Below are 12571 nucleotides of genomic sequence, written 5' to 3' on the forward strand. Positions count from 1 at the left end.
TGCACACAGTTGAGGAGTAGCATGAAAGAAAACGTGCATTTTCTTCGGAAGTCTTAACAAGCGGACGGTAGATTGTGATTTTGTAAATAGGCATCACTGTGAAGGGCAGGTCGAAAGTAAGATAGGGCTAGCTTGTGCCTTTATATTCTTACTGAAATTCAGACTTATCCTCTGATGATGCTCTGGTTTTACATGTGAAGATGTCCAATTACCTGTCTTTGTGACTGTATGTTTTATTGTAAATGAGTAAGGCTAGTAGCAGTACAATCATGATGCTTGTATCCTAGGGCCACTTCACAGATACTTCTTATCACTGGAATTTTTCTTCTGCAATAGTTTGAAACTAATAGGAGGGGTTTATTGCTCTTAGGTTTGTGCTCCAAACGCTGTTTCATTCTGATAGCTGTTATAATGGATGTCTTTGTGCTTGGATAGTGTGTTGGCTATGAAAAACTTATTATTTTTTCCTAATGCTTTCTGCATATATTTGGTAATATGTTGTATGTTTTATGGAGGTGCTGCTTTGCTGAAGTTGGGAAGTGTGAAATGTATGTAAATCTAAGTACAAACTGTCTGGAATAATTAGACTGAACAAAGAAGCAGCTTGTTTCATGGTTATAGGCATTTACAGACTTCCCAAACAATTTACTACTTGACAGGTGGTACTACCTGTCCCAAGTATTTCAAATATGGTGTCTCTTTTATTTTATAAAAGCAATTTTAAAGGGAATCACCAGCAGTTGTGGCTTAGTGGCAGATTAAATATGATCTTTCAGGATGCTCAGCTATACATCTTAACTTGATGATACAGGCTACAGTGTATTCATGAGGTCAGAGTACTTTGTCCGTGAGCCATTGGAACATTACTGCCACCCCCTGGAAGCCAGGAGGCATGAATAGAAAGTCGGATTCCTGATTCTTTGTGGGAGAAAGCCAATGCTTTCTTTGTGGTTTCCACCAAGATAATTCCTTAGAATTCTGTCTCTAATCTGGAGTAGATAATTTGTTTGACCTGTTGGCTTATGGGAGAGGAGCCGTTGGAACATTTTATTGGCATCAACTTGGAAATGGTGCTTTGTTTCCTATGTATGATTATATTTAGAGATCAAAGCATTATGACCTCATCAGTCACTGTATAGTTCTACAATAACTCCAATATTTTTATATTTTCCATCTCCTTATTCAGTGAATGGAAAAAGCTGTCTCCCTGTTTCACTAGCTTGCTCTCAGAAACAGTAAGTTTCTATCACAGATGTCTTGAGCTGTTTTAAATAAGTCAAATTTTTGCTTTAGCATTGACAAGCTCCTCCCCCCTTCTATTAATTCATCTTCATGTGTCAGAAATCATAGATGCATTGCACTCTTACTAGGATACGCAGCTATGATCAAAAGGTGTTTCATCTTCCATTATTTTAGGGGGCTTCAGTGTTAGTCAGCCTTTCTTTCTTCTACCTATTGGATGACTGTTTAAACTGCAGATGTGAGCAAGCAGGGAAACTGAAATTCTTACATTTGTGAGACCTCTACCCAACAGATAATTGCCGCTTTATAAAAATGTATCCCAGTTGCTTTTATTTCCGGTAACTTTTAGGGATAAAATGAAGTCTGAACTCTCTGCTGGCTGTTTTTTAAGAAATGTTGCTTTCTTGAGAACCAGGCTCAAAACTTCAATGTTAGACTTAAATTCAAAGTCCTGCTGCATCGCTTGTATCACCAACAATAGGAGTTCTAAAATCTTTCTGTAGTACCTTCAAAACTTTTCAAGAATGCCTGTCTTGGATTTGGTAAGGGAACACTAAATGTAGTTTTGTTTTGCTAACTTGTTGCAAACGATTAGTAGAATAAAGGGCTTGAGCAGTTCGTGGAGTCCGTGGTTAGGGTTGTAGTTAAAAACACATTAGAAAAATCTGTCAACAAGGACAGTGAGTCCACTTACGAGATGGACCAGTGAAGGGGCTAGATGACTCTTTGTTATGTCTCCCTGTGTTACAATAACTTGATGCAATTGTGTATGTACATCAAATGAAGTGCCAAAAATCCATTATTGATAACTGAAGTCGTCAATTATGTTAAGATTTGAATGGAGCTGTTGGTACTTTTCAAAAATCATGATTTTAATTTTTTTGTCAGGTCTTAATTCAGCAAGATAAAATTTTGCATTTTAAAAGCCATTTTATGTTGGTAAGGAAGCTGTAGTTGGCTGACTATACCTATACTGTTACAGCTAAGGAAAAAGTGACGTGTTGAGAAATTTCATTTATATCTTAAGCCTGAGTTACCAAATTATGTCAGTTTATCATGTTCTTAAAGGGTTCTGTAGTAAAATTGGAAAAACATTTTGGATCATCCCTTTGGGTAGAAACTGTTACTGTTTTTTACTGAAAGCAGTATTTAATACACTGGTTACAATTTGTTGTGTATCACACTAAGTTGTTACAAACCATGCTACTAATTTGTTGTTGGGGAGAAAAGGACCTTTAAGAAATGCATTATTTCACTCTTCGCTCTCATATCTTAGGGTGGGTTTTTTCTTGGTTTGGTTTTGGTGGGTTTTTTTTTGGTTTTTTGTTTTTTTTTTTAATATGTTGGAGTTGAAATGTATCTTTTTGAAACTGTGACCAAAAGAATCTTTTATGGTATTTTTTCTTTCGTCTTCTCCCTCTATCCAGGCCCCATCCAATATAAGATTAGAGGAAGTCCAGTTGGTAAAGCATAATGAAATAAATGAACTATTGTATTTGTTGGCTTTCTATGAATAAGCTAGTATTCATTTATTGCTGCGTTCTAATAATGGAATTCAGGTAACGGAGGTTAAGTAAGCCCTGGAGTATAATTAGAAAACAAATTTGTTGCTTGCAAACAGGGCACTGTGAATTTGATTCTTGGCCCTTTTTTGGGAAGGAGGTATAAATGTTAATTTTACTGCCTTCTAGCTTAAAATACAGTAAAGGTTAAATAAATATGGAGCAAAAAACCACCCCAGTACTATGACCTATAAAGGTATAAATGGCCTAGTGTTCTTTGCTGTTTGCACTTCTTCAGCAGCACTAAGTAACTTCATGTTAGTATGGTAACGTTTAGTACTGCATTATACATGGCTTCTGTATTCAAAATACATTCATAGGCAAATGCTTTGTTTGTTTTTTTTTAAATAAAACAAAACAACAAACCACAACAACAAAAAAAAGAACACTTAACAGTTAAGCAAGATTCGAGATTGTCTTTTTTCAAAAGTCCCACTAGGTGCCAGCAAAGGACCTTTTTCAGAGGATATGAGCCAGTGAAACCTTCTGTAGTAATTCTCAATCCCATTACTCTTTTAAGAGTTAATGGTATATTAACTTCTTGACATGCTGATAATTTTATTTAAAAAATAGTCTTTAGCTGTGAATGTATGAGACAGTTTGTATGTAATTTTACAGCATACTTCTGTCATTGTGCTTGGTAATCGTATTTAACTCTGCATGCTTAGCTTAGTGTTCTAAAGTTTGTGTAGCTGGTCATATAATATATTTGCATGCAGAATTGAACTCTAATGAATGTCTGGTTATTGCGGGCTTCCAGCAAATAAGGTGAGATAGTTCAGCTTGTAAGTATAGTTTGCTTCTTTCTACCTTTAACAGAAGTAATTTGGCAATGTTAAAATATAAAATAGAAGGTTAATGTGGTAGGCTGAAAATAAATGCCAAATTATTAATCAGAATAACTTTTTTGTTCCAATTCAGTTGCACCTTGCTGAAAATTATGACTCGGTGGGAGAGGTTTCTACTATGTGCAAATCTTTAAGAAAGTGTGATGGCTTAACAGCATGTTGATTGCAAGATAATGGCAGATTTCTTTCAAGTTTTATTTAAATAGTGCAGAAAGACTTCTTTTTTTTTTTTTTTTTTGAAGGGGAGGAGGCTTATTTCACTCGTTTATGCATAATTCAGACCTCAGCAGTTTGCTAGCATGGTTACTATTTGGAAATTCAATCCTAGGCTTGATACTCAATTATATGGGACTTCATTCCTACCAACTTCCTGTAATTCTAAACCTATGGGTAAAAATATTAGTAGTCATACGCTGCTGAGGAAAGTACGGACACATTGACTCAGCTAGTGCAGCTGCAGCAGGAGTTGCTGTTTTAAACTTGGAAGTACTGGAAGTTTATTATTGTGTTCATTTATGCAAATTACAGAAGGTGTGCTTGAAACAAGGTCAGTAGTGTTTGTCAGTGTGTTGCAGCTGAGGTCGTTGGAATCTAAGTGCTTTGTAAATGAATGCTTTCTGACTGCAAGCAATCAAAGACGTCCAGAAACTGCAGTTCAACGAATGGCTGACTTATTTCAAGAGGTACAGTTTGGTTTTATTTAACACTAGTATCTTGTAGAAATTAGGACAAAGACTGCAACTTTTATGGGCTTTTACTGTTGTGATGTACTAGCTTTAGGTTCTGTGCAGCTGCCTGTAGCCTTTCTGCTGAAGGATCTTTGTGGTTTTCGTTTGCTAACATGCGTGGAAATGAGAACAAATGGCACGACGGTTAAGATTGCATTTTGCTACCCAAAGAAGCAACACAGATCCATTATCCGAAGCCTCTGAAGATGTTTTGGAGAGTAACAATTGTATGTACTTCAAAAAATCGCAGAATTCTCCACCTAATGTTACACAAATGAAGCTAACTCCTAGACAAGTTGCTTATGCACCTGTAATGCAGCAAGTAATTAATCAAGAAGAAAATGCAGCTATTTCTTCATTTCAAATAAAAAAGAGCACCTCACTGCACATTTCCCTGCAGTCTAGAAAGCATAGTGGATGTTTTCAGTCTGGTGATGCTGTAGCTGCTGGTGAAGACACTTCATTCATTGGTATTGATAACGAAGGAAACTGTGGTGCTAGAATTGTGGTTGATCATCGATCTAATGATAGCCTTCTGAGCAATACTGCTTCGTGCAATGGCAGTCTCGTCAGTATTGCAGCCAGTGACAGTGGATCGTTCAGCAGTGCTGGCAGTGACTATGGATCATGTGCAAGTACCACAAGTGATGGAGGTTCTTATAGTAACAGTGTCATCAGTGACAGTGGTAGTGGCACTCTTTCGACCAGTGATGGTACTTTCTGTAATAGTGTTGTGTATGGCGATTCTTTGTATAGAAGCACTGCAGACAAATGTAATCCCTATAGGAACAACTCATCTCAGGAAGCTCTGTGTAGAAGTAATACTACTTTTGACCAGGACGATTTGTCGGTGAGGAAGAAAACAAAAATTCCACTGCGACGTTGTTCATCACTGGTTATTTTCCCTAGGAGTCCTTCCAGTACTCCTCCAGCTTCTCCAGTAAGCTCAGGTCAGCTACCACATAGAGGTGCCTACCAAACATCCCATAAACTAATTATTTCTCCTAGTGAGCTGGCACAAAAAGAAGATCACACTATTTCCAAGGGATGCCTTTCAACAGCAGTCAATGGACTTCGATTATCTAAAACAGTTTGCTCTTCTGGCGAAGTCAGAGACATTCGACCGCTTCACTCGAATACATCGTTACAAGACAAAAGTCAAATGTCAAATAGTTCGGAGCAGGCAACCTGTGAAGAAGCAGCTGATGGCTTCTCATGTATTTCAGTTCATCTCACTCAAAAAGCATTTGCATCAAGCAGTGAAATGGTTAATGGCAGTTGCAGTCCGGAGTTAAATCTGAACTCCAGTGCAAAATACCCTTATTTAAAACTGGCACGTAGCACATCTGCGTGTTTACCCTCAAAAATAGATTCAGAATATCAGGTTAATATAAATGAACTAGCAAGACCGAATGCACAGCTGAGCAAAACCCACAATGTTTTGCAAAGAAGCGTTTCGTTGGAAGGATCACATCAAAAAGTTTCTTGCTGTTTATCCAGCCTTAAATACAAGTGTCATAGTGCAAGGACGTCTCAGTTGCACATACAGTTCAAACCTGGGAATGAAGGAAAAACAACTGGTGTTAAGAAAAGATACGGAACCTCTAAGAGGGAAATGTCTAGCACTTCTTTGTGGAGGCCCCATAAGGTGAGTGTTCTGGTTTACAGAAAAATTTGACAGTGTTTTACAGCTGAAATTTAATGGGGAAAATAATAACATTTACAATCAAGACTTAAACACAGTGATTTCAGAATTTCCAAATGGTGTCAAACTGTCACTGTTGGGAAGTTTAATTTTTATATTATCTGCAGTATTTGGTTTTTAGATTTGTTTTTTAGGATATGGTACATACAGTAGCGTAGGTGAATGTCTTGAAGTGAAATACCTGTATTTAATGTATTATAAACAATAATTTCTTATTCACATGAACTCAAAGGGATTTTCTTGTCTGGTTATCTAGACATGGGATTTATTTATATTTCAGATGAAGTTGTGTAGTTTTAAATATATAACTGTTTCTTAGTAAATTAATAGTGATTACTAAAATGGGTAAAAATGAGTGGATTACTTTACAGACTTTTAGGTGTATTTCATATAGGCTTTATTTTACAGAACAGTTTGCTGTATGTAGAATTAAAGATAAGTAATATTTGAGCAGAGAAACTGTAAATACCATTTGTTTCTGTATACACCCTGAACCACAGGAATTTTCAGTTTCCTCTCCTTTTTTTTTCCTTTTTTTTTTCTTTTTCTTTCCAACCGCTACTTCAGCCTGAGCAGTACACTGTAACTTAATACTTCTCCCAACAACATTGCTGTTCAAATTATAGTACTTGGTTCTAGAAGGCTTATATTAAATATATTTTTTTGGTAATAAAGCTCACGTCCAACTAAACTGCAGAAATGTGTTTGCTTTTACTAACTCCTCAGGCAGTTTATGTTGTTAGTAAGGCATAAGCCACATGAAATACGGATTTTAAGACTTGTTTCAATAACGTTATGAAGACATAAATGATCTGAATATTATGTCTTAGTTTTAATTGTGAATGCTGATGAAAGTGAAACAATCACTGTTTACCAAGCATAAATAGACACTGCTATCATTTAACTAACATGCTTGATTAAGCAAAAGGCTTTATGCCAAAGATCTACAGTTATGACAGTCCCTTTCAAAACTAGTAATAGTTTGATAAACTTGGAGGTATTAGCCTGTAATTCACAATCTGTTGTTGCTCTTAGAGTAGTGCCTGATGATTCTACACTTTTTGGCTTCTTTGAAGTTTTCTATTGCTTTTTGGTTAAAAAGAGTTTGAAGAAAAGTGCACTTTCCTTCCTTGTATAACTGTGATCTGTGTTTAAGCTTCATCATAAAACTCACAGTGGATCACAGGTAGTCACTATGCATATTGTTTGGTGATGGCTCATCCCAAAATCAAACTGTGAAGTTGATGATAAATTCCACAATAAGCACAAACAGATTATGACATATTTTAAGTAGTCTGGATCTAGTTATTTTTTAAAAGTATACTGCAAAAAGGAAAACATGTTGAGTCATGCACTTGAAGTACATTTCTCATCAACTTGTGCTGCTAGTTGCTGTCTTTAATGGCAGTTGGTATGTAAGATACATTTTAATACTGAGTGAATTTTTAAAAATTCAATCTAGGTAGAATTCAAGTTCAGGATTAGATTGGTAGCAAACATATCCAGAAAACCTCATAAGCCGCTGGACTGACAATGATTTGTTTCAGTTCCTGGAAGTTGTGTTTACAGTGGATTGACATAAAATCTAAGGAAACTTGATTTCTTAAAGCACTTGATGGCATGCTTCAGTGGTAGTTGAGCATTTGTACTGTGGCAGCATGTTTTAAGCTTCCTGAATACTTAAGATTTCATCTTCTGACTAGAAGACGAGAGAGACAAGTTTAAAAACCAGAAGTCTGAATCCCAAATTGGTGTAGTTATCTTTGTACATTTCATTTATTTGCAAAAGCTTAGATTTGTGACATGACTACATACAAATCAAAAAGATCTCTGACATTAGAAAACTGGACACTAAAGATTTTATAGCAGTATACTTGTTTCAGATTCCTTTATGCAACAACAGGCACCAGGAGCCTTTCAGTTGTGAAATGGCCTTTTCAGTCTTTATGTAAAACCAGTTTTTATAGAATATCCTATAAAATGTTATCAAAAAATTTCCCACCGAACCAAGCAAAAACCAAAGCTGACTCTATAGTAGTTGAGCAATTCACTGGAAAAAAATGGATAAATACTATTGTATTTGCTATTATAGTCTTTGTGACAAACACAATAGATCCTATGGCAATCATTTAATTATATAGTCCAGTTAATTATCATGGTGTATTGTGACTCATTTAAAAATAAACAACTCCCAAAATATTTCGCTTGACTCCAGTTAGTCTGGCCTAGTATATTGATATGCTGAGTCTGGGTTCAAATTTAACAAGTTGATACTGGAGTAGCATTTAGTAATGTCAGCTATCTGTACAGAGCAGTCATGAAATCAAATCAGTGCTTTGGTCAGAGACTCGAGAGTCTGAAGCAGCAAAAGGTCTATGCATTCTTTTCTTATGTGCCTAGCTACTAGCCTTCAGCCACCTCATATCGGATGTCCTGCTTTCTATAATCAACAGCTTGTTAAAGGCTGACTTAAAAATTTTTTTTTTTTTTTTGGCAAAACACCATTTCTCTGACAACTGGCCTTGGATTATTTTTAATTGACTTGAAAATTGTGGAATGGTGATGGCCCACATACCACAGCTGATCTTTACTGGAAACATATTGAATAGATTCTGCAGTAGTTAGTGGAATTTAATTTATGCAAAGCAGGAGGAAGAGGTAGTCCATGGTTGCAGCATTGGAGGTTGTCCTTGACTTTGTATTTCTGTTTTTAATGTTTTTCAGTGCATCTCTCTTGCTTAGGGCAGAAATAAATCTGCAGCTAAAGCATTTTGACATCATAGGTGTGAATTGGGAGGGTAGGTGTGAGTAAGGGAGCAGTTTACATGTCATCTTATGTATGTAAACTTTGAGGAAGGCAGAAGCAGTGACTAAAGTTCCACTTCTTGTAGATGATAAACAAACTTAAAAAAAAAATAATCTATGTTAATCTCTTCCACAAGTATAATACTATGCTGACATCCCTGCTGACGTTAGCCATTCCTTCCCCCTGAGTATCACTGCTGGTTAGATAATGTGAATATTATAAATGTACTCGCAAATCTCTCAGCAACTGCATACCTTGAGAAGAATCCCTTACACAATAAGGGAATCATTGTGTTACTGTCCTTCTGTTTACAAGTAATTCTATTCAAGTTTTGTCTCTAGTGAATGAAATACATGTTTTGAAGCCAAAAAATTTCAGGAGTGTTGTAAAAATCACCAGAATGTTTTTCTACTGTCAGGTTCTTGTGAAGAAAACCTTTAGTTGGAACTCTCAGGCTTTTTTTGACCAGGTCCTGGAACCCTTTTGTATCTGTAAAAGGAGATGCTATTTGAATCTTTCAGTACTACATTTAATTTTTGGACAAACAGTAATTTGAGTGGGCTGTGTGTGAGGATGTCTTCACTAAGTTACCTCCTAGCTGATCTGAACATGCTGAGGGGACCAGAGCCTGTGCCTGGAGGTTTTTGATTCCCTTGATAAATGCTGCACCACAAGTTAGCACTGAATAGTCTGAGGTTGTCTTCTCTTGCGTCCCTTTCAGATGTAGAACTTCAGTCTTAGCAAAACCCCTTTGCAGAAGGTAATGGTCCAACCAGGGAGAAGTGCCAAGAGAAGGGGAAGAAAACCGTGGCTTATCTCCAGCCATCTGCATCTTTTATATTGAGCAAAGGGGCTGCATATGGGTATTGGTGTCCCAGTTCTGTGCAAGGAAGTGAGTGGAAAAGGTGCAGGTGAAGCAAAACATCATAGAGGCAATGCAAGGCAAAGCACAAACTGACATCTCTTTATGCTATTGTGCTGTGATAACCTCATCACCTAATAATTTTCATATTGTTCACTATTGCATATCTTGATCATGTTACAGGACTGTTTATGGCACATTGCTGTGTCATGATATATGAGTTCAGTCAAGGAGAATTAGGGTTGAAAGAAAGGTGGTGTGTTTCTGAGGAATATGGTGGCAATTACGTTACTTGCATCATGTAATCCTATTTATGTTGTGTCTCAGGCAGATTTTAAAGCTGAAGTACATATAAAAGCATTAAATGGAAGACAGTGGAAACTGTCTGTTAATCACAGTTTATAATTAGTTGTAGGGGATCTCCTTTCATGTATGTAAAAATGACCTGAAGTGCTTTGATTTGTACTGATTTCTTCTATCTTCCATCTTGCTTAAATGCAGAGTTTTGTTACAGCTGCTTCTTTACCTTTCTTCATGTCTTGAGCTTTTGATTAGTTATCTTCTTTGGGGGCAAAAAAGATTACACACAAAGGATGCCATAAACCTTACAGTCAAGACTAGCTCAAGAACAGTTGCTACATGGAAGCATTAGCAAAAGAAGCAGTCAGTTAGTATTATTTACTATCATCTCCATCCCTAAAATTTTTCTATGTTAGTTTTAGCAAGTTATATTTTGCAACAATGAACCATGTGTAACTTTCAGGATATGATCATGCTGTAAGGAACAGTGTCGGGAGCTGTAGCAGAACACTTGAAGAACCCTGTATATTGAAGCTCTAGCACTTTGTAGCCACTAGCAGACACTACACATAAATAGTAAAGAATTTATTTGATTGTGCTCTCTACAAATTATGCTTAACCTTATTCTGTTTATAGTCTGAAGCTGAACTGAGTTTGGGTAGGTTTCTGTTGCCAATAAAAGGGGAAACTAAAACTTCAAAACCATGCAGAGTGGAGCTCCTGAAACAGCTTATATAAATATTAAATTATCCAGCCTTCAGGTTGATTCATGTCCTTTTAATCTACCATGAAAGAGTGGGAAGCAGTGATGGTGTGGCTTCTTCAGTATAGCCACGAGCTATAGTTATTCTGTCTCTTGAGACTTAGAATACATTTAAGGATGTTTTAAAGTAAAACTGTCACCAAGGCAAGATAAAGACTTTCTTCACTTTACTCCTGACCAGCCAAATAACTTAGTCTTTCAGTTATGAGACCGTGGCCGTTGCTGTAATTTCTGTTTTGAACGGTGTATCATTTTTGCTTTCTGTGAGAAATTGGATCAAAACTTTGGGTTAAACAAAAACATTTCTCAAAAATGTTATGGTGATGTAGAAATCATAGTTTTTGTAAGCATTATAGCATAAGACAGAAGGCCTTAACAAAACCAATAGTACTGCAGGTATTCTCCCAAGAATTGTCAAGAAGGTCAGCTATAAAATTGTTGAAATACCCATTACTGAAGGAATTTGGTATCTAATACTAACTATTGCGAATAGTATTTGAATGTAAGTAGCATGTCGATTTTTAAAATGACTGGAAGGGTAGTTACAGGCTACCACAACAGGCTGGTCTGAAAGAAAAAGTACATGGAATAGAATTAGGAGACATATGATGTGTTTTGTGTTTACAAGAAGGGAGACCAAGCACTGCTTTCATAAAAGGAAGTTGTGTCTTAAAAATCAAATTAAGAAATCACATGCAGAGATGACTGAGCTGGTTAATGCAGGACACTGAGCTTTTAAAAATATTTGACAAGAACCCTTAGCAGAAGTTCTGAATAATACTCTCCAGACATAGGTGCAGAAGAGAAAAGCTTCCTCGTTGGTGACAGCTAATTAAAAGATAGAAAACAAAAGTGAGAATTAGATTGTTACCTCTGAAGCAGTAGAAGATCTCATGGTAGTGAGTGACTAGACAGTAGAATGGACAATTTTGAAAATCACTGTTGATAAATGCCAAGTACTGCACACAGGAAAAACAGCTAACGATGCGTACACGATAATGGTCTTCTATACTGGTCAGGGAATAGTTTATGTCATGGTGAGTGACTCGCTGAAAATGTCAGCTGAAATCTTGTTGACAGTTGAAAGGCAAATAGAAGGTTAGGATTTATTGGGAATGGAGTAAACTAACAAAATTAAAAACGCCATTATGGAGTTGTACAAATCCACATATGTGCATGGCATGCATATTTCTGGTCATCCTTTTTCAGGAAGTGTGTATAACAGAACTAGAAAAATACCAAGAAGGGTCACAAGATTGGGATGAGTTTTGTGTGAGGAGACACCAAGCAGACCAAGGGCTTTTCAGCTTTGGGGAAAAAAAAAATAAACAAGTGGTATAAAGGCAGTTTTATAAAACTATAGTTCAGGGGAGGTGAATTTAAACAGAGAATCCATTCTTACAAAACAAGTATGTCCTCATATGTGTTGCTGAGCTCACTGTTGTAAGATATTGTGCATACCAGAAGTAGAAATGGATTTCAGGAAGAGGTTAGATAACTCGAAGAAAGGTCTATCAAAGGATGTTACATTCCCAGTATGTATTTTAACATAAGGAACAAAAAGTCCCATGACCACTCATTCTTTAGAAACTGGGAATATATCAGAGGAAGTACTATTCTTAACTGCTGCTTTTATTATTTGCTTAAGCATCTGCTCCTGGCTATTACTAGGGAAAGAATACAAGGTTATACAGAACATTAATCTGACTACTAGGCTCTTTGGTGCCTGCTCAGGCCTTGCAGCCACCTAGGATC

The 12571-nt window shown here is 36.5% G+C and overlaps 1 protein-coding gene across 3 annotated transcripts in view; it reads left to right on the top strand.

Annotated features, from left to right (window-relative positions):
• The window catches only part of NEDD4 (NEDD4 E3 ubiquitin protein ligase), a 60546-nt gene that overhangs the window by 15525 nt on the left and 32450 nt on the right, over nt 1-12571 (top strand). The window contains exon 1 of one of the 3 annotated variants that reach the window (XR_008747872.1): nt 374-6028. The exons of 1 other annotated variant lie outside the window; for it this stretch is intronic. Coding sequence is in view for 1 of the 2 variants with exons in the window: in XM_055808806.1 (XP_055664781.1) it covers nt 4514-6028 (1515 nt within the window). In the remaining variant the exon portion in view is untranslated. Of the gene's footprint in view, nt 1-373; nt 6029-12571 lie in introns of those variants that run through there. One more of the 3 variants, XM_055808806.1, reaches the window with a different exon arrangement.

The sequence above is a fragment of the Falco peregrinus genome, chromosome 1 (genome assembly GCF_023634155.1).
Source record: "Falco peregrinus isolate bFalPer1 chromosome 1, bFalPer1.pri, whole genome shotgun sequence".
NCBI classification, from domain to species: Eukaryota; Metazoa; Chordata; class Aves; order Falconiformes; family Falconidae; genus Falco; species Falco peregrinus.